At 57.9% G+C, this 20281-nt stretch overlaps 3 protein-coding genes across 3 annotated transcripts; 1 reads left to right on the top strand and 2 right to left on the bottom strand.

Moving 5' to 3' along the window:
• Nucleotides 1–862: 862 nt before the first annotated feature.
• On the bottom strand, nt 863–6885 carry MCOLN1 (mucolipin TRP cation channel 1). Its single transcript, XM_065753950.1, has 14 exons — nt 6828–6885; nt 6516–6721; nt 4935–5102; nt 4690–4849; nt 4418–4505; nt 3699–3795; nt 3508–3607; nt 3291–3397; nt 2710–2859; nt 2372–2473; nt 1954–2076; nt 1502–1708; nt 1264–1394; nt 863–982 (listed from the first exon to the last, which is right to left on the bottom strand). The coding sequence occupies exons 1-14, from the start codon at nt 6841–6843 to the stop codon at nt 946–948; spliced, it is 1692 nt and encodes a 563-aa protein (XP_065610022.1). The 5' UTR covers nt 6844–6885; the 3' UTR covers nt 863–945.
• A 274-nt stretch (nt 6886–7159) lies between these two features.
• On the bottom strand, nt 7160–13497 carry LOC136059811 (ultra-long-chain fatty acid omega-hydroxylase). Its single transcript, XM_065753951.1, is given in 13 exon segments — nt 7160–7410; nt 8320–8402; nt 8504–8568; nt 8655–8788; nt 8863–8992; nt 9060–9126; nt 10382–10649; nt 11654–11770; nt 11772–11782; nt 12239–12366; nt 12440–12493; nt 12652–12780; nt 13296–13497. Coding segments are annotated over 13 exon segments (1551 nt in total). The 5' UTR covers nt 13483–13497; the 3' UTR covers nt 7160–7232.
• A 1046-nt stretch (nt 13498–14543) lies between these two features.
• PGLYRP2 (peptidoglycan recognition protein 2) lies at nt 14544–19733 on the top strand. The gene is made up of 5 exons (XM_065753962.1): nt 14544–14620; nt 17076–17894; nt 18770–18980; nt 19258–19552; nt 19673–19733. The coding sequence occupies exons 1-5, from the start codon at nt 14554–14556 to the stop codon at nt 19673–19675; spliced, it is 1395 nt and encodes a 464-aa protein (XP_065610034.1). The 5' UTR covers nt 14544–14553; the 3' UTR covers nt 19676–19733.
• Nucleotides 19734–20281: the final 548 nt, after the last annotated feature.

Here is a 20281-nt window from a genome sequence, read left to right as displayed (position 1 = left end):
CCCGAGGTGACGACTTAACCCTCCCAGAGCTGGGGCTGAACCCCACAGAGCACAGAGACGCCGCTTCCCCCTCCACTGCTTTATTCCCCCTTTACGGGCTGAGAACAGCCACAACTCGCTCCACCAATGAAAACAGCATTAGGAACACCGCCCCGGCCTCAACGCGGGGGGAGTGAATTCTGCCTTTCTCAGCACAGACTCCGTGCCTGGAACCAGCAGCTGTTGGAAATGCTCCAGGGCAGAGCAGCTGCGGCCCTGAGGACAAAAGCTTCCCTCGGCTGTAAACACGAGGCCCTGTGCCAACGAGCACAGCCCCAGGGGGTCACAGAGGGGCCAGCAGCGTGGGCCCTGGGCCTCTGGTTGGGGTGGGACAGAGGCGTAAGGGGGAGTGCTGCAGCCCTTTGTGCCTCAATGGGGCTGTGGGGATGGAGGCAGGGATAGGGCCTGTCCGTAGGCCCAAACAGGATGCTGATGGCACCAAGTGGGTCAGGGCTTGTCCCTGTCCTTATCTCCAGGGTGCTGCAGGGCTCCGACACGAGGGTCTAGGCAAGTTCAGGATGTGGCCCAGGAGCAGCTGGGCTGGGGAAGGAGGGCAGAGATAACACAGCTGAGGGGCTGCAGGGCTTTAGGGTGATGCGTCAGCCAAGTCCTCGATGCAACAGAAGCGGGGCTGAGCCCCCCAAAGCCCCCAAAATACAGCTGAGGGGCATCAGCTGAGCCCCCACGTTACTGCCAGGCTCTAGTTCAGCGTTCAGAGGCACAGCGTCCATCGAGGGAAATAAGCATCCATCTGCGCTTCCCGTTACCTGAGGGGGGGCGTCCATCTCTTCTTGCTCCTTTGGGGCCGGTGCTGAGCCCCCGTGTCATTAAAAGCAGACGATAAAATAAATTAGAGGGCTCGTAGCCAGCAGGAGCGCGGTGCAACTCGAGCGCTGGGATCCTCCCTCAGTTCACCAGCATGGCGTTGTCCTGCAGAGGAGCTCTGCAGGGAGACAGCAGGGGTGAAATGGGATGGAGGGCAAGCTTCAGAGACAGCTGGGGGTGGCAGACAGACACCGGAGCAGGGCCAATGGCCACAAACACACTCAGGGGTCCCCATGGACATTTCGGGGACAGCACCACGCCACAGCCCAAACAGGGCTGGAAAACACAACCCACGCAGCACTGGCTGTGCACAGGAGGGGTCAGCAGCAAGGAATAGCTGTAAATCCTCCTCTCCCAGCACACAGGAGGGTGTGGGATGAGTGAAAGAGTCACGCTCACCGCTCACAGCAGCAGAAGACGGAGCAGGTCGAGGCGCTGTCGCGGCGGTACTTGCCCGACTTGGGGCTGTCCTTGCACTCTGCGATGTAGGCATGGAGCTGGGACACGGGTGCTTCACCCTCACATTGGTGCTGAAGAGAAGGGGGAAAAATAGAGCACCGTGGAGGGGGAATTCTGCCCCATTGCAGCGCCCTTAAGAGCCTGGAATCTTGGCTCAAGCAGCGGGGTGAGGTCTCACCTTGATGGTCTCGTAGGAGCCGGTGATGAGGGCGATGAAGAGGCTGAGGACCATGTAGATGAAGAGGCTGATGAAGGTGTACAGGTAGATCTGGCTGAAGAGCCACACCAGGTAACTGTTCTGCTGCATCTCGGCGAAGGTGACGAACATGTCGTCCCCGTTGATGAGAGAGAAGAGGCACTCGGACACCATGGAGAGGGAGCGGAACTGGGATGGGACAAAGCCACTGTGTCACCTCCTCCTGTCCCTTCCACCGCCAGCCTGAAGGCTCCCAAAAAGCCACTGCTCCTCAGTACCCAACAAACCCACCCAGCGGGTGCCTCATCTAACCCAGCAGCCCCTAAAGCAGGGCCCATCTCTCCCTAAATCAGAGCAGGGGATCGGCTTGAGGTGGGAACAGAGCCTTGGAGGTGCTCCACCCGACCCCATCACAGAGGAGCTCAGAGTAGCACCTTGACGTGGTACGGTCCCAGCACGATCCATCCGCAGAAGCAGTAGCCCAGGTAGATGACAGCCACACAGCAGCAGAAGCGGATGACGTTAGGGAGGGCCACCCGCAGCGTGACGATGAGGATCTGGTGGCCAAAAAGCCCTCAGGATTAACCTCTGTCCTTCGTGGCAATCAGACAGGAGAGGGGAAGGGACCCATGAGTTGAGTGAGTGGGGACAACTCCCGCTAAAGGTGGCAGTAAGGACGGGTGGTTCAGCATCCTATGTGACTCCACGGTGCCCAACAGAGAAGGGCAAGGAACTGGGGACACGCACAGCAGACAAAGGAGGGGTCCAAGTTCCACCAGTTGCCTCTGTGCTCACCACCAGCCTTGGAAACGTCCCCCTCGGGTGACAGTCCACCTCCCCAAGGCCACTCACGTTGTACTTTTGGAAGAAGGTGAGGTAGCGAATGACCCCGACCCAGACCAGCAGCGTGGAGGTGCCCAGGAGGATGCTGCAGACATCGTAATCAGCAAAATTCTGTGGGGACAGAGGTGATGCAAGCCTAAGCCAAAAGGAAGAGGAGACTCAGGGGGTCCCACCTGTGCACCCCCGAGAGCAACAGTCACCATCAGAGCTCTGCTCATATCGGGGAAGCACAGCATGCTGCCAGAGCCCGACAGCAGCCGTTGTCTCTTGCCATATAGAAATGTCCCCTCCCCAGAAGCATCCATGCCAGCAGCCAAACCACGCTCAGGGGCTGCTCGCCCCCTCACCTTGGACTCGATGCCGATCTTCAGGATGGTTCCCAGCACGGTGAGGATGTCACTGATGACCAGCAGGATGTACCAGCCGTTGAGGAACTCCATGCGGTCCGACAGGCACACGCTCTGCTTGTAGCGGCGCTGGAAGAACTGACTGAATTCCTGCGTGGGGAGGACAAATCGGGGTCCCTCAACGTGCAGGGCTGAGTTCTGCCCATCTCTCAACACCCACAGAGTCATTAAGGCTGGAAAAGTCCTCTCCGAGATCATCGAGTCCAACCCCAACCCACCCTACTATGGCCAGGAAGATGTGCTCCTCTGGGGACGGCGGCTCCACCGACTCCCCCGGGCAGCTGGTGCTCATGCTGGGCCTCACTTTCAGAGAACAAACTCATCCTAAAACCAGATGGGAGCTGTGGCTTTGTTTGAGCACCCCCATGCTAAAAAGGTGCCCTCTGAGACACGGCAACACGGCCACAACGCTGAGAAAGAACCAAACCCCAGCAACTTGGTGGCAGTTCTATCCAACCCCATGAGCTTGATCAGGGATAGCAGTCAGCATGAGTGCTGCTGCCCCCTGTGACTCCACTCACGTGCTGCAGCATCAGGCCCCTGATGATGGAGCGGGCACAGAGGATGAAGGAGAGCGAGCAGACGAGGATCACAATAACATCAAAGAACAGCCGGAAGGAGTTGTCACCTCCAGGAGGCACAGTGACATTAACAAGTGGCACCAGCAGCACTCCCATCCAGCCCAGCGTGCCCTCTGGGGACAGATGCCACCTCTGTCACCACCAACACAGCTCCTACCTCGGCCAAAGACGCTGTGGTCTTTGCACTCCTTGATGTCAGCCCGGTTGTCGAGGCGGATCTTCACCCGGCCGCTGTGTGCCTTGTTGTCAAACGTGATCTGGGAGAAGGGCACTGTTTGTGAAACCACGAGCAGCTCCCCGTGCCAACACCACCCCGGGCCATCCCTGCTCGCCATGCCAAGCACTCACGGTGATGGTGAAGGTGTAGCAGTCTGGGATCTCGTTGTTGATGATGGTCTGGATGTTGATGGCTTTCAGCTTGAACTGGATGGTGACGTTGATGAGCCTGTGGGAAGGGGATGCTCATTAAGACCCCCCCCCCAGGGTGAGTTCAGAGTGTCACAGAGTTAAACAACCGTAGCAGTGGGGAAACACTTGCTTTGGGATCATGTATAGCCACAGGAAAAGGCATTTCCAGCCATGGAGGGGCAAACCACAGCCCCAGCATCAGTGAATTGGGCTTTGGGGAGAGCTACGCTGCCTCTCTCAGCACCAGCAGCACTGGTGTCCCTCTGCCCAGCACCAACATCAGCACGGTGAGCTGAAACAATGACCTGATTGTGCTGAAAACCTGCCCCCTGGCCACCAAAACACTGCCAAAACCAGTGCAGTTTTGAGGGAAGGAAACAACTCTCGACACGAGAGCTGCAAGACGGAAGCAGAGCCTTGAGTCCTGCAGCCAACACCAGTGGAGAGAGGGCCGGAAAGCAGCTGCCTCTTGTGTAATCACACTGGTTTCACATCTCCCTCAGCCCAAGGGTAGATGTGTTTCTCTCCCCGTGAGGGTTTTAAAACTAGAAAGTGGTTTTCCATCCTGGCATCGAGCCTGAGGCTCAAAGCACGAGGAACTCCACAGGTCAGGCACGTGCTCAGCACCTGAATGCTGCAGAGAAGGCGACGGCCATTACTTGTGAAATTTGAAGGTGAAGTTCTTGTAGCTGCGGTCCAGCTCTGGGGGCAGAGGATGTGGATCCTCGGGGTCAACTCCCAGGCAGTCTGCAGGGAAGGAGAAGCACCTTCAGGGAAGCCCCAAGACCCCAACAGACCCCTCAGTCCTTCCCAAATCCATAGTGAGAAGCAAACAACAAAAAAAAACATCCACGGTGGTCACAAAGCCCTCCCAGGACCCAGCGGTGGCCGTAGGGTGGGTGAGCTCAGCCCTGCTGTCCCTAAAACAGACCTGTGACAATCTTGGGGTCGATGTTGAAGGTGTCGTTGGCCGGATCGATGCGCCCTTTGCGGTAGTACTGCTGGCACAGCATGAGGGCTGACTGGTTGCCTCCACTCTCCCCTCGCACGTAGGCGTAGCGACCAATGGTCTCGGAGGGAATGGCCAAGTACTGGGAAAGGAGATGCCCTCAGGGGCTGGGTGCATCCCCCGAGCATCTTCACAGCCCCACAGTGCTGTTTGCTCACAGCTCTCACCTTGTCCACAGCATAAAACACACGGTCGTAGAGGTCGTGTTGGGTGTAGACGGCGTAGGAGTCGTCGGTGCCATCCACGTAGTCCTTTAGGAAGAGATGCTTGAAGGCAATGGTGTTCTCCTCCTTGAAGGTCACCACCATCTGGTTGCTGAGCCCGAAGAGGATGAGCTGACAGACAAAGAGGCCACGATTTAATTCTGTACCCAGCAGCTGTGTAAAATGGACCCAAAACGTGGCCACTCCACCCCAGAGGGGTCACAGGTGAAAACCCTTTTACCATATGCTTGGGGGTCCCGAGGAGAAAAGGAGCAGCTCTCTGTCCCCCGTTCCCCATCTGTTTTTCCCCACAACCTCTTAAGCCAACACTTAACACTGCTGATTTCCTGCAGTCAATCACAGGACGTGGGGAGAACCACCTCCACGGGGACCCACACGTGTCCCCCAGTGCCACCCTAGAAACACAGAGCCAGACGGGGCACTGATTTTCCACCTCTCCCTCGCTGTTTTCCCTGCCCTAAACCTTTTCCCACGCCACGAATGACCCTGTGTTTTATCAACAGAAGGTGATAACAGCTTTGTTGATCAACACAAGAGGCTGCTCGTCAGCACGAGGGGAGGGGACAAGAGGGGGTTGCTCAGGGTCACACCAGCAGCCCTCGGTGGCACGGGTCACATGCCAGCTGTTTCCTTCCTCGTGACTCCTGTGGCTCCAGCTGCTTTTCCCTGCTACCCCCATGGGGGAGAAGTTTCCATTCTATCCTTTCTTCCTGGAGCACCACTAAAGCCCTTTCCTTTCCAACATCTCGGTCGCTCCAGTGACACTCAGTCTGCCTAAAACGTTCCCACGTCTTGTTGGGTGTTCCCTTCTACATCCCCATGCCCAATGCCCATCTCAGGGGTCCCCTTCTGTGCCCCGTTACCCCCACATCTCCTCACCCCATGCTCTACCCACCCTTTGTCCCCACAGTGCCTTGGTGTCCCCTTCCCCAGGGATCCTCTATGGTGTCTCCATGCCCCAGAGCTCTCCTACACCTCCCCCGGTGTCCCCACACCCACGATCCTTCACTGTCCCTTCCTCAGTGTCCCCAACCCCCCCAGTGTCCCAACGCTCACTGTCCCTTCCATGGTGCCCCAAAGGGCGACCCCTCCCCACTGTCCCTTCATCACTGTCCCCAGGACTCCCCTATGCCCAATGGTGACCCCAAACCTCAGGGTCACCTCTCCCCAGTATCCAAATTCCCACTGTCCCCTCAGTGCCCCCTTCTTGGTGTCCCCCAAGCCCCCAGGACTCCTCAGGGTCCCAACGTCTACCATCCCAAAGCCCATCTCCCCACGTCCCAGTGCCAACTGTCCCACCCCACTGTTCTGAGCCACACCCCCCAGCATCCCCACGCCCAACGTCCCCAAAACCCAAAGCTCCCCCTCTCCAGCATCCCAACGCTCACTGTCCCCCTCCCCGGCGTCCCCAGCCCTCAGCACCCACTCTCAGTATCCCCCCTCCGGTGCCCCCAAACCCCGGGGCCGCCCCCCAACGCCCATTCCCCCCTCTGCATTCCCTCCCCAGCGTCCGTCCTCCCCCACCTGCACGGTGACCAGCAGGATCTTGGCCAACTGCAGCCCGAGTTTCACGGGCCGCCGTCCCCGAGCCCGGTACTTATCACAAGGGCTCATGAAGAAGTACTTCAGGCGGCGCCGCAGCTCCTCCTCCTCTTCTTCCTCCTCCTTCTCCACCACCGGAGCCTCCATCGCGCCGTACCCGGGCGCGCGGCTCAGCAGCCGCTCCGTCTCTGAAGAGAACGGGGCGGTGAGGGGTCGGGAGTTGAGGGGGGAGGTCAGCAGTGGGGGGATCCTCATCCCCCGACCCCGCTCCGCTCCCCCCACGGTTTTACTCACCGGACGGGGCCGCCATGCTGCCGCCACAGCGCGGCTGCAGCCGCCCTCCCCCACGTGACCGGAAGTCACCTCCCCGCTCTTTGGCCCCGCCCACTCAATCGTAACCCCGCCCAATCCCTGATAAGTAAGCCATATCCCCGCCCACTCGTTGCTATGCACTCCGCTGGCGCACTGTGCTGCGGCAGAGAGGGGCTGCCCTCATGCTCCGCCCCCTGACCCCGCCGTGACCCCCCACAAGGCCTGAAGCCTGGTCCCACCCCTGTCCCATGTGTGCCCTGCGCCCCAGGTACGTTCCCATCACCCAGAGGACCCCACCCCACATCACCACCACAATGCCATCTCCACTGTGTCACCGTTTATTCCTCACTTGGATGGGGCAAGCCACCATCCCCACGTCCCTGCTCCTCAGGACGACCCTGGCAGCGGCTCCAGCTGCAGCCAGAGCCCATCCTCGGTGCGGAGGATGAGCTCGGACTTGCGGCGTACCGGCCTTGCCGGGTCCGGGCTGACAGAGAAACGTGCGAGCGTCAGCGCGGCCACCACCTTCAGCTCGGCCATGGCAAAGTTCTGCCCGATGCAGTTCCTGCCACCACATCCCCATGTCATGATGGGGGCCACTGCTGCCCCCATGGCCACCATCATTGGCCACTACCATCACCCCATGGCCAGCATTCCCCATGGCCATCATCATTGGTCGCTACCACTGCCCCATGGCCAACATTCCACATGGTTACCATTATCCCATTGGCCACCACCACCACCCCATGGCCAACATTTCCCATGGCCACCATCATTGGCCACTACTACCACCCCATGGCCAACACTCCTCATGGCCACCATCATCCCATTGGCCACTACCACTGCCCCATGGCCAACATTCCCCATGGCCACCACCACCCCATTGGACACACTGTTGACCTATGGCTAACATTCCCCATGGCCATGACAAAATGTGTGGTCCCCATGACAACCGCGGAGTAGAGGTGACAACCACCTGCCCGTGGCATCACTGTCCTTGATGGCCTCCACTGTTCCATTGGCCTCTACCACTACTTTGCGGCCAAATTTTAGTGTGACCACACCAAAATGTGTGCTCCCCATGATGGCATCGAGGTGAGAGCTACTTACTGGGGTGCTAGGGGTGGCACATGGGGACATTTGTGTCCCCTCCATGGCTTACCTGGGCCCAACAAGCCCCCATGGCCACCACCATTCCCTTGGCTACATCACCTCTTCATGGCCAACTCTTCACATGTCCACACCAAAATGTGTGGTTCCCATGATGACCAGAGTCAGGATGACAACCTCCTCTTCTTGGCATCACTTTCCCCACAGCCATCACCATTCCATTGACTGCACCATCACTCTATGGCCAACTGTTCCCATGGCCACGCCAAAATTTTTGGTCCCCACGATGGCATCGAAGTGACAATCGCCTCCTGGGGTGCTGAGGGTGACACATGGGGAAACTATGTCCCCTTGTGTGGCTTACCTGGGCCCAGCAGAGAAAGGAATGAAGGCCAATGGGGAACGTCCCTGGCTGTTCTCTGGGCTGAATCTCATCGGGTTGTAGACCTGGGATGAGAAGGACACCAGTAGATTGTGGGTGACACGGACACAGTGCCAGGGACATCCTGCTGTCCCATGGCCATGTCATGGTGGACGCGTGGCTCTACCTGGGGCTCGGGCCAGATATCTGGGTTGTGGTGGGTCCCGTAGATGCTCATCATGCATACGACCCCTGGGTGGGACAGAAATGGCTGCGTTATGGACAAGAGACAGAAGGGATGGGGGCACTGGATACATCACACCCTAAATGAGCTGTACCCTTGGGGATGATGCGTCCATCATGCATGGTGATGTCCTCAGTGCAGCGTCGGGACACGGCAGTGACAGGTGGGTGCAGGCGGAGGCTCTCCTTAATGCACATGGTGGTGAAGGGCAGGAGGGACAGATCCTCCCTGGGGGCAAAGGATGGTGGCACCGCAGTCCCCAAGCTGTGTGGTGGTGGGGAGTGACACTAGGGATCTCTCACCATTCAATCTCCTCCACGTCCTTGCCCTTGAGGAGCTCATGGACCTCCTGACGGCATTGCTCCTGGTAGTGTGGGTGATGGGCCAGGTTGTAGAGCAGCCACGCCAAGCCACTGGCCGTGGTGTCGTGCCCTGCGGGGGCAAGGGATGAGTGGGGGGACGTCATGGTCCCCAGTGGCAGCAGGTGGCCTTCCCTCACCCTCAAACATAAAGGTGTCAGCTTCAGCCGAGATGTCCTCATCAGACAGAGTATTGCCGTCCTCATCCTGCAGGGGTAACAAGTGGCAACCAAATGTTCTCCCCATGGCCACCACGAGACAATCAACCCTTTCCAATGCCCTTGTGGCCACCAGTGGTCATCCCATGGCAACCAGAATAGGGCCAGTCCTTCATACGGCCAATGCAATCCTCATGATCACCATGATTTTCTTGCCAGCAGTCTACAGCCATCACTGCCCTATGGCCACCAGCATCCCATTGGACACTACCACCAGATTATGTCCACTTCTTGCTGTGGCCACCATCCTGTAGTTGCCAACCCTTCCCAAGGCCAACACAACCCCCTTGGCCACCACTGTCCTGCTATGTCCACCAACATATGGCCAAAATGTCCCATGGCCTACTGTCACCACCTGCTCCTTGGCCAATCACCGTACTCTTGAAGCACATCATCTCCTCATGGCCACCATCCTACAGTCAACCTTCCACGTGGCCACCACACCATGGTCAACTTTCTCCACAGTCCCAACCTTTCTTTTGCTCACCACAGTCTTCCTCTACAACTAACCCTCTCCGTGACTGCAACCATTCTCTTGGCCATCACCACTCGGTGACAACAGTTCTCCTATGGTCTACTACCAATCCTCCCCATGGCTACAACAATCTCTCTGTGGCCACTGCAAACTCTCTGTGGCCAATCTCCTCCACAGCCTCAACCCTATGTCCGAACACCTCCGTAGTCCTAACCCTTCCCTTGCTCACCCTGATCTCTCAACAGCCACCATGATCTCCCGATGGCCACCATCCTACAACCAACCCTCCCCTTGCCTACCACAGTCTCCCTATGGCCACTGTGATTTTCCTATGGCCACCACCTTACAGAAAACCCTCCCCATGACCACCATTATTCTCTCAGCCGTCACCACTCTCTTGGTGACATCCATTCCCCTATGGCCACAGTACTATTGCCAACCCTCACCGTGGCCACCACAGTCTCCCTATGGACACTATGACCTCACTGTGGCCAACCTCCTCCATAACCTCAACCTTTTGACCGATTACCTCTGTAGTCCCAACCCAGTCTCCCTATGGACACTATGACCTCACTGTGGCCAACCTCCTCCATAACCTCAACCTTTTGACCGATTACCTCTGTAGTCCCAACCCTTCTCTTGCTCCCCACAATTTTTCTATGGCCACCATGACCTCCCTGTGGCAGCCATCATCTCCCTATGGCCACCACCCTACAACCAATCCTCCCCGCGACCCCACACCGTCTCCAACCTCATCCCCACCCCCAACCTTGGTGAGCAGCAAGAGGTCAATGAAGTCCATGCTCCGTCCCTGGCGGCCCTTCAGCCATTCCTGGTGGCCAACGTGGTTGAGTTCCTGGCGCCGGCGCTGCACCACGTTGGCAGTGAAGCTGTGCACCGTGGCACAGGCACGAGCAAAGCGCCGTCCATCGGCCGAGAGTCGGTAGAGCCACGAGGTGTAGTGGAGCAGGTGCTGTTGCCGCCGCACTACCAGGGTGCTGAGCTCCAGGATGGCTGCGATGTACTCACTACTCTGCCTGAGTGACAGTGAGGACCCCGTGGGTCATCGTGTCACCAACGTGGCCGTGGTGGGGGCGTGGGGTGGCAGCATGGCCAAGATGGGGTGATGCTTGAGGGGGTGGAGGGTCAGTGATGAGGGGAAGGGTACAGAGCACAAGGGTATGCCACTGGGGGGCTGGGATGGAGGTGGGGAAATAGGGGATCATGATTTTGGATAACCCTAACTCAAACCCTTACCCTAACCCTAACTGTAACCCTAACTCTAGCCTAATCTTTGTCTCAACTCTAAACCTGACCCTGTCCCAAATGTGATACAATGAAGGGGAAGGGAAAAGGGAAAAGGGAAAAGGGAAAAGGGAAAAGGGAAAAGGGAAAAGGGAAAAGGGAAAAGGGAAAAGGGAAAGGAAGGGAAGGGAAGGGAAGGGAAGGGAAGGGAAGGGAAGGGAAGGGAAGGGAAGGGAAGGGAAGGGAAGGGAAGGGAAGGGAAGGGAAGGGAAGGGAAGGGAAGGGAAGGGAAGGGAAGGGAAGGGAAGGGAAGGGAAGGGAAGGGAAGGGAAGGGAAGGGAAGGGAAGGGAAGGGAAGGGAAGGGAAGGGAAGGGAAGGGAAGGGAAGGGAAGGGAAGGGAAGGGAAGGGAAAGAGAAGGGGAAGGGAAGGGAAAGAGAAGGGGAAGGGAAAAAGGAAATCCCATGCTGTGCAATCCTAACCTTAACCTAAATGCAATACAGTGGAACATAATGCAAAGCAATGCAACTAATCCTAGCCCTAACCCTAACCCCTAACCCTAATACCCCTAACTCTAATGACCCCTAACTCTAATGACCCCTAACTCTAATGACCCCTAACCCTAATAACCCTAACCTAATCCCAAATAAAATGTAATGTTGATGTTTGATGGCAGTGGCACCTATGTGGGGACAACGCCGGGGTTACTGTGGTCCCTGATGGATGCAAAGCCTGAGGTTGGGGAACCTGACAGGGATCTGGGGGGGTTGTGGGATGGGGGTCAGGGCCACACTCACTCCTGGCAGTGGCTGTCGTGGCTGAAAATGCACTTCTGCAGGGTGTCGAGGGTGAGAAGGCTGAGGTCTTCCAGCATGTTCCGTCCCACCGGCCCCCCCGCTGCCTTCGCTGCAGCCCCTCCACTTGCTCTGTGGGGCAGAGGGAGTCAGGGGATGGGGTGCAAGGGTGGGGTGGGGGGTCTGGGATTGGGTTCATGGATGGAGATCTGGGATGGGAGTCTGGGATGGGGGTCAGGGTGAGGAATAAGGATCTGGGTGAGGAACCAGGGTCTGGCTGCAGGTCTGTATCAGGGATGGGAGTCTAGGATGGGATCAGGAACCAGGATCTGGGTGAAAATGTGGGGGATGATCAAGGATCTGGGTGAGGAACTAGGATTTGGGTGTAGGACGGGGTAAGGAACCAGGATCTGGGACAGAATCTGGGGGAAGAACTAGGATCTGGGTGAGGAACTGGGATCTGTGGGTAGGATGGGGTCGGGAACCAGGATCTGGGACAGAATCTGGGGGAAGAACTAGGATCTGGGTGAGGAATTGGGATCTGGGGGTAGGATGGGGTCAGGAACCAGGATCTGGGTCAGCACTCACGTGCATGATGTGGGTGCTGCTGTTGAAGATGCTGATGTAGGACTTGAGGATGTCGAAGTGGAAGGCGGGCGTCAGCAGGCGCCGGTGTCGGGCCCACTTGTCCCCATGGCTCAGCAGCAGCCCGTCCCCTGCGTGGGACACCCAGCTTTGTTCATGGGGCACCCATGGGTGCTGCCTCCCCGTCCCCCGGCACCCACTCACCCAGCCAGGGCTTGAGGAACCCATAGAAGAGCTTGTCCTTGGGGGCGATGAAGGCTGCAAGAGAGGGCACCAAGGGACACGATTACACTTCGTGGGTGGCCACGATGGCATGGGCGTTTTTGGGTCAGCACATCACCCACGGTTGACGCTTTGGGGTGGCTCTGGAGACCCCCATGTCCCGTCCCCCTCCCCCCAGTCCCATCACGGGTTACCTGAGGCCATCAGCACGGGGCGGAGGGTGTTGGGGTGGAAGAGGCGGAGGACCGGCAGCCACGGGGACACCCACCAGAGACAGCTGTGACGGTACTGTGCCACCAACTTGTCCACGTCCTGCAGTCCTTCTCTGTGTTCCGTGCCTGTGCCATTAGGGACACGCGTGGGGACGTGCCTCGGTGTCCCCAGGGCTGCATCCAGCCTTGGGGACACGTTTGTCCCATGGTGTGGATGGGCTCGGGGGCACGGTGCTGTGCCTGAGCTGTGTCCCACTGTCACCCACCCGTGCACCACTGTCACTTACCAATATGGCCACACCTGTGTCCCTGCTGCCACCCCCAGGGTGTCACTGCCCCGTCCCCACTGTCACCCCAGGCAACAACAGCCCAAGTGCCACCGCTCTGCCATCACTGTCTCCCCTTAAGTGTCACTGTCCTGCTTCTTTCACCACCCCAAGTGCCACCACCCTGTCCCTGCCATCACCCCAACTGCCACCACATTGTCCCTCTGACCCCCTTAATGCCGCTGCCCCGTCCCTGCTGTCACCCCAAGTGCCACCACCCTCTCCCAACCACCCCCAGTGCCACCACCTTGTCCCCCTGTCCCCCCCCCACCCTACCCCTGCTGTCACCCCCGTTGCCACGCCCTGCCCGCTGTCCCCTCACCATCCCAGTGTGTCCCAGCAGCCAGCTGTGCCACGGGGGCAGGGGGAAGCGACGCAGCCTCTGTCGGGTGACCCAGAAATGGGTGACAGCGGCCACCACGTCCCGCAGCCAGGCCACCAGCAGGGCCACCAGCAGGGCCACCCCCAGCAGCCACGACACCGCCATCGTCCCCCGCTCGTGGGTGACACCAACCAAAGACCGAAGGTCGGGATGGATGAGGGCGTGACGCGCGGTCACGTGGCGTCACCGTGCACGTCCCGGTGCCGTTGTGCCACCGTGCGTGTCCTGGTGGCATTGTCCCCCGTCACACAGCCCGGTGCCATCGTCATATCGTGACATGTGTCCTGGTGGCACCGTCCCCCCCCCCCCTCCCACCCCACGCGTCCCCGGTGCCTCCCGCATCGACCCCACCCCCACACTGGGATCCAGTTCGACCAGTTGCACAGGAACTGGGGAGGGACTGGGTGTGACAGCGGTGCAGCACGAACACGCGTGCATATGCATGCACACGCGTGTGCGCTTGCAAATAACCCACCCCACGCACACACGTATGCACGCATGCACACACATGTGTCTGCACATACATTTGCACACACGTGTGTGCGCACACATCCGTGCAGAGGCACGCAAACGTGCACATGCTTTGCACACACGCGTGCAGACATATTGCACACATGCTGCACACTCGTGGCGCATAATCGTGCACACATGTTGCACGCACCTGTTACACACACATTTGCACACATTGCGTGCACACGTGCACACCCATTGCACACACATTGCACTCATGTGCCCATATATTGCACACAAATTGCACACGTGTTGCACGCACTCTACACACTCATTGCACACGTGTGCTGGCATATTGCACAAGAAATTGTGCACCCATTGCACACCCACTGTACACACTACACACACAATTGCACATGAATTCCTCCACACGTGTGCACGCACGCTGCACACCCCCTTGCACACACTTGTGCTCACCCCTTGCATGCCAGTCTGTGCCCACGTTGCACGAACACCCACACCCATTGCACACACACGTGCACGTGCACTGCACAAACATCTGTGTGCACATTACACACCCACTACATGCACTCCTGCCCCCCCCCCCCACACGTGCGTACACACACCCTCGCGCACACCTCTCGCACACGTGACAGGCGTCACGTCCCCCCCCCCCTCGGTGACACCATGGGGTGGGGACAAAGTCCACGCAGACCACAGGGCACCATGCGCTGCTCCGCTGCTGCTGCCGTCCTTCTGCTGCTGGCAGTGCTCTGCACCCACACCCGAGCAGGTAAGGGACACGGGGACACCGCACCGACACCACATTGTGCCACACACAGCCACGTGGCACCTCAACATGCCAACACATGGCACCACACAGCACCACATGCCAATACATGGCACCACACACCATCACATGCCAACACATGGCACCACACACCATCACATGCCAACACATAGCACCACACACCATCACACGCCAACACATGGCACCACACACCATCACATGCCAATACATGGCACCACACACCATCACATGCCAACACATGGCACCACAAGGCACCACATGCCAACACATGGCACCACACACCATCACACGCCAACACATGGCACCACACACTATCACATGCCAACACATGGCACCACAAGGCACCACATGCCAACACATGGCACCACACACCATCACATGCCAACACATGGCACCACAAGGCACCACATGCCAACACATGGCACCACACACCATCACACACCAACACATGGCACCACACACCATCACATGCCAACACATGGCACCACAAGGCACCACATGCCAACACATGGCACCACACACCATCACATGCCAACACATGGCACTACACACCACCACACGCCAACATATGGCACCACACACCACCACATGCCAACACATGGCACCACACACCACCACATGCCAACACATTGTACCACACACCGCTACATGCCAACACATGGCACCACACACCATCACATGCCAACACATGGTACCACACACCATCACACGCCAACACATTGCACCACACACCATCACACGCCAACACATGGCACCACAAGGCACCACATGCCAACATATGGCACCACACACCATCACATGCCAACACGTGGCACCACATGCCAACACATGACTCTACACACCATCACATGCCAACACATGGCACCACAAGGCACCACATGCCAACACATGGCACCACACACCATCACATGCCAACACATGGCAACACATGGCACCATACACCATCACACACCAATACACGGCACCACACACAGCACCACACACCACCAAATGCCAACACATGGCACAACACACCATCACACACCAACACATGGCAACACACATGCCAACACACGGCACCACATGGCACCACACACCACCAGACATCACCACACAGCAGCATATGTCACAACATGTCACCAAATGTCATCACACGTCACGACATGTCACCAAAGGTCACCACATCTCACCACACGGTGCCACACATCAGTACACACCATCACACGTCAACACGTGTCACCGTGTGTCACCACACATCAACATATGTCACGACATGTATCCACAAATCAACACAGGTCAACACATGTCACTGTATGTCACCATGTGGCACCACACGTCACCAATATGTCACCACATGACAACGCATGTCTCCACACATCAACACATGTCAACACATGTCATCACACGTCATGACATGTCACCGAAGGTCGCCACATCTCACCACACGTTGCCGCACAACGCTACACGCCATCACATATCAACCCACATCACCGTGTGTCACCACACGTCACCATATGTCACAACATGCCATGACACGCCTGCACACGTCACCACAGTTCATCACATGGCACTGCATGTCGCCACACGCCATCACATGTCAACAAATATGTCGCCATACGTCACACTCGTTTCCCTATTCAAGATTTGTGCCCAAACTGGGGCAGATTTTTTGACCAGTGGGGGAGGGGGCAGTGGGGGGGGGGGAGGAACATATGTGGGGCCCAAATGACATTTTTGGGGCAGATTTGTGTATTTTTGAGGCTTGGGGTTTTTTTTGGCCATTGGGTGACTTCCTTTTTTGGGGTTAATTTCTCCTTTTGGGTTCATTGCCCCCCCCATCATGGGGTATACTCCTCCTTTTTGGGGTTCATTTCCACATATTTGGGTTCACGCACCCTCAAATTTGGGGGGTAGGTTTGCCCTGCATTCCTCCTTGTTCTAATTCATCCCTCCCAGTTTGGGGTGTATTCCCTCTTTTTTGTGGTGCATCCCCTCATTTTTTGGTACATCTCCCCCACTTTTAGGGTAATTTTTTCCCCTTTTTGGGGTGCATTCCCCCTCCTTTGAGTCCTTCCCCCCCAGTTTTAGTGGCATTTCTTTTTTTTTAAATTCATTCCCCAATTCTTTGGCTCATCCCCCTCAAATTTGGGTACATTTCCCCATATTTTTGGCCACACTCCCCTTTTTCTGAGGCTGCATTCCCCACTCGTGAACACATTAACAACCTTGGGGTGCACTCCCCCCATTTTGAGTACATCCCTCCCTGTTTCAGGTGCGCGTCCCCACCTCTGTGTGCATCCCTCCCCCCTTCTCATCCCCCCTTTTCCATGAGCATTCCCCCAACTTAAGATCCATTTCCCCTCTTATTTTTTGGGAGGGGGGTGTGCATTCCCCCTCCCTCTTTTTTGGTTCATCCCCCAATTTTCACCTGCCTTCCCCATTCCTGTCTCACCTTCAGCCTTCCTCCCACGCCACATCTCTTCACTGATCCCAATCCTACAATCCCTGGAGGCCAACAACACCCAGGACATCCCATCTCTGGTGCGGGCACTGGGGGGCTGTGGGACCCCCGTGTGCCACACGCTGCTTGGGGATCCCCCTCCCACCCCAGTTCCCATCCCTGAGCCGTGGACGCTGCTTTCCCACCTCCTCCACCCCAACACCACAACACCAGAGCGTGGCGTGGTATTGGCACCCGATGGTTCCACCGTGGCGTTGGCACCACTCTTTGCTGGCATCGAAGTGGGGCTGAAGAGGGCAATGGGGTGGCCTGGCCCCACTGATCAACCCTATGCTGCTCTCGATGTGCTCTATGCCGTCACCATCACTGAAGCACTGGGGACATCCTTCCTCTTGGCGCGGGTCAACGGGACGGCCGCGCTGGGACCCGGTGGTTGTTGGGATGACGTGGACAACCCCCAAAACTTCACCCTGTTGGGTCCCCCATCACTTGTCCCCAACGCTGTCGCCAATGGGGCGATGGATGGGGTACTATTGGGCACCCGCTTGGCTGAAGACCCCATCCCGCTCTCCATCTTATTCCGGAGATATTACGGGGTGAGTAATGGGATCGCAAGCGGGTGGCCCCACAGCAGCCGCCGACGTCAGGATTTTGGGGCTCAGATGGCAGTGGGGAAATTGGAGGAGGAGGTGGCAGCGATGCTGAGGGTGCTGCGGGGGCTGTCCCCCACCTGCGAGCTCCTGGAGGAGGTTGGGGAGGAGGAGGAGGCGGACATTGCTCGTCGCGCGGCAAGGGAGTTCATGGAGGCGTATGTTGGTGAGTAGGGTGCCCACAGTGAAGGGTGAGGTGGGAGGTGGATACTGGGTGCAGGGACGTGTGATGGCATTGGTGCTGAGATATGGGGTGGGAATGGTGTTGGGATGGGGGCTGGGGAGGGTGCTGGGTGGTGGGAACGATGATCAGGTGAATGTTGGGATTGATGGTGGGTTGGGATCAGGGATGGGTGGTGGGAATGGTGCTGGGATGGGTGGTGGGTGCTGACTGCTGGAATAGGTGCTGGTGTGGGGGCTGGGACGGGTTCTGGGAATGGTGTTGGGATGGGTGGAAGGTGCTGGAATGGGAGCTGAGGGGAGCTGGGGGCACCCCAGTGGAGATGTCATTGAGGGGAGCCAATCTCATGGTGACCCATGAAGTGGCGTGGCCAGATATCAGTGTGCCTCTTGGATGGACACCACTGAGTCCCCAGATGGAGGATTTTTTGATAGACACCACTTTATCCCCTGGATGGACACAGGTTTGCCTCCAGTTCCCTGGATGGACGTTGCCATGCCCCGTAGATAGACATTAGCGTGTCCTCGGTTGGTAGACACCATCATGTCCCCTGAATCCAGTTGGTGGTCCATGGATTGATAACACTGTGTCCCCTCTCTGGACACTAGAGTGTCCCCAGATGGTAAATTTTTAGATGGACACCACTATGTCCCCTGGATGGACACACAAGAGTGTCCTCTGGAGGGGAGTCCCTGGACATTGACCAAACTCATGGCCGCTGAGGGCAGATGCTCCGTGTCCCCTGCACGAGGTGACCCCAAGTGGACACAGCCATGTCCCCAACCCAAGGAACTCCCCAAAGGCTCCACGTTCCCAAAACCAAATACGTCCCCACAACAACCACCTCCCTTCCCTCACAGAGTGCCCAGCCATTGTCCCCCGCTGCATGTGGGGTGCCCGTCCCTATCGGGGCACCCCCAGACCCTTGTCCCCACCTCTGGGTTCCATCTACATCCACCACACCTTCGTGCCCAGCAACCCATGCCGCTCCTTTGCTGCCTGCGCCCGCGACATGCGCTCCATGCAGCGCTTTCACCAGGACACCCGTGGCTGGGATGACATCGGCTACAGGTGAGGCCGGTGTCACTGTAGCCCCACCCTGTCCCCATCACTGGAGGGGTGTATGGGGCTAACCAAGGTTGGGTTGATCAATATAGAGTTGACCAATGTTGGGTTGACCGACATTGGGTTGACCAATGTTGGGTTGACCGACATTGGGTTGACCAATGTTGGGTTGACCGACGTTGGGTTGACCAATGTTGGGTTGACCGATGTTGGGTTGACCGACATTGGGTTGACCGACATTGGGTTGACCGACGTTGGGTTGACCGATGTCGGATGCCCACAGCTTCGTGGTGGGTTCAGATGGATACCTGTACCAAGGGCGAGGTTGGCACTGGGTGGGTGCCCATACCAGAGGTCACAACAGCAAGGGCTACGGCGTGGGCTACGTGGGCAACTTCTCGTCCAGCTTGCCGGATCCTGATGCCATCGCTTTGGTGCGCGATGGTCTCATACCGTGTGCTGTGAGGGCTGGGTGGCTCCACCAGAACTACACCCTGCACGGCCACCGGCAAATGGTGAACACCAGCTGCCCTGGGGATGCCCTGTTCCAGGAGATCCAGACCTGGCATGGCTTCAAGGTGGGCACAGGTGGTCCTACGATGTTGATAGGGGGTTGGGCATCTGGCCCACTCTGATGCACTGGAGATGGAAGTGGAGGGGCTGCTTGGGGTGGTCGTGATTCCTTCTCTTCTCTGCAGTGAGGATTGGCCCTATGGGTGCTGGTCTGGGTGGGTGCTGCAAAGGTTGGATCCTGGTCTACGTGGATGGTGGTCTGATGGGAAGAGATGGGACACCGGAGCGCTGGACACCATATGGACTCCATCCCAGTGATTCTGATCTGGGTGAAGCCTGGCCCGTCTGGACACCAACCCAATGTTTGTCAGTCCATGTGGACTCCAACACAATGAATTCCAGACCAGAAGGACCCCACATGGACCCCAACCCAAGGATGCCAGAGGAGGACACCAATCTGCATGGCCCACAGCCTCAAGGACACAGGTGTGGACCAGCTTGCTCCCTGTGGCCCAGCAGACCGTGCCCACAGCCTCAAACATCCCATAATAAACTCAGTGCCAGGATAGCAGCTTGGGGTGACCTCTGGAAAGCAGGGGGGAAACTGAGGCATGGGCTGGGGGGCAGAATGGGGTCCTACACATGCACACATAATCTTTGTACCTCCCGCGTAGCACAAGGGGACAGCACAAGCTTAGCCCACCTTGGGGACCCTCATACCCACTCCAGACCTGGAAGGGCTCACCCCCACCCACTCAGCCCCACACACAGCCCCATAACCCACATGTCCACAC

Source organism: Cyrtonyx montezumae, unplaced genomic scaffold (assembly GCF_038088225.1).
Source record: "Cyrtonyx montezumae isolate F1298 unplaced genomic scaffold, pur_monq_1.0 scaffold_86, whole genome shotgun sequence".
Lineage (NCBI taxonomy): Eukaryota > Metazoa > Chordata > Aves > Galliformes > Odontophoridae > Cyrtonyx > Cyrtonyx montezumae.
This window is presented reverse-complemented; position numbering and strand designations above follow the sequence as displayed.

Bases quoted from the DNA above. Each gene is read 5' to 3' on its own strand.
- MCOLN1 (XM_065753950.1), bottom strand. The intron at 3,608-3,698 runs GTGAGTGCTTGG...CCCTTCTCCCAG, and splicing joins GCTACACCTTCACCATCACC to ATCACGTTTGACAACAAGGC. The intron at 983-1,263 runs GTGAGCGTGACT...GTCTCCCTGCAG, and splicing joins GTCTTCTGCTGCTGTGAGCG to AGCTCCTCTGCAGGACAACG.
- PGLYRP2 (XM_065753962.1), top strand. From the start codon at position 14,554: ATGCGCTGCTCCGCTGCTGCTGCCGTCCTTCTGCTGCTGGCAGTGCTC. The intron at 14,621-17,075 runs GTAAGGGACACG...TCTCACCTTCAG, and splicing joins CTGCACCCACACCCGAGCAG to CCTTCCTCCCACGCCACATC. The intron at 17,895-18,769 runs GTGAGTAGGGTG...CTTCCCTCACAG, and splicing joins GTTCATGGAGGCGTATGTTG to AGTGCCCAGCCATTGTCCCC.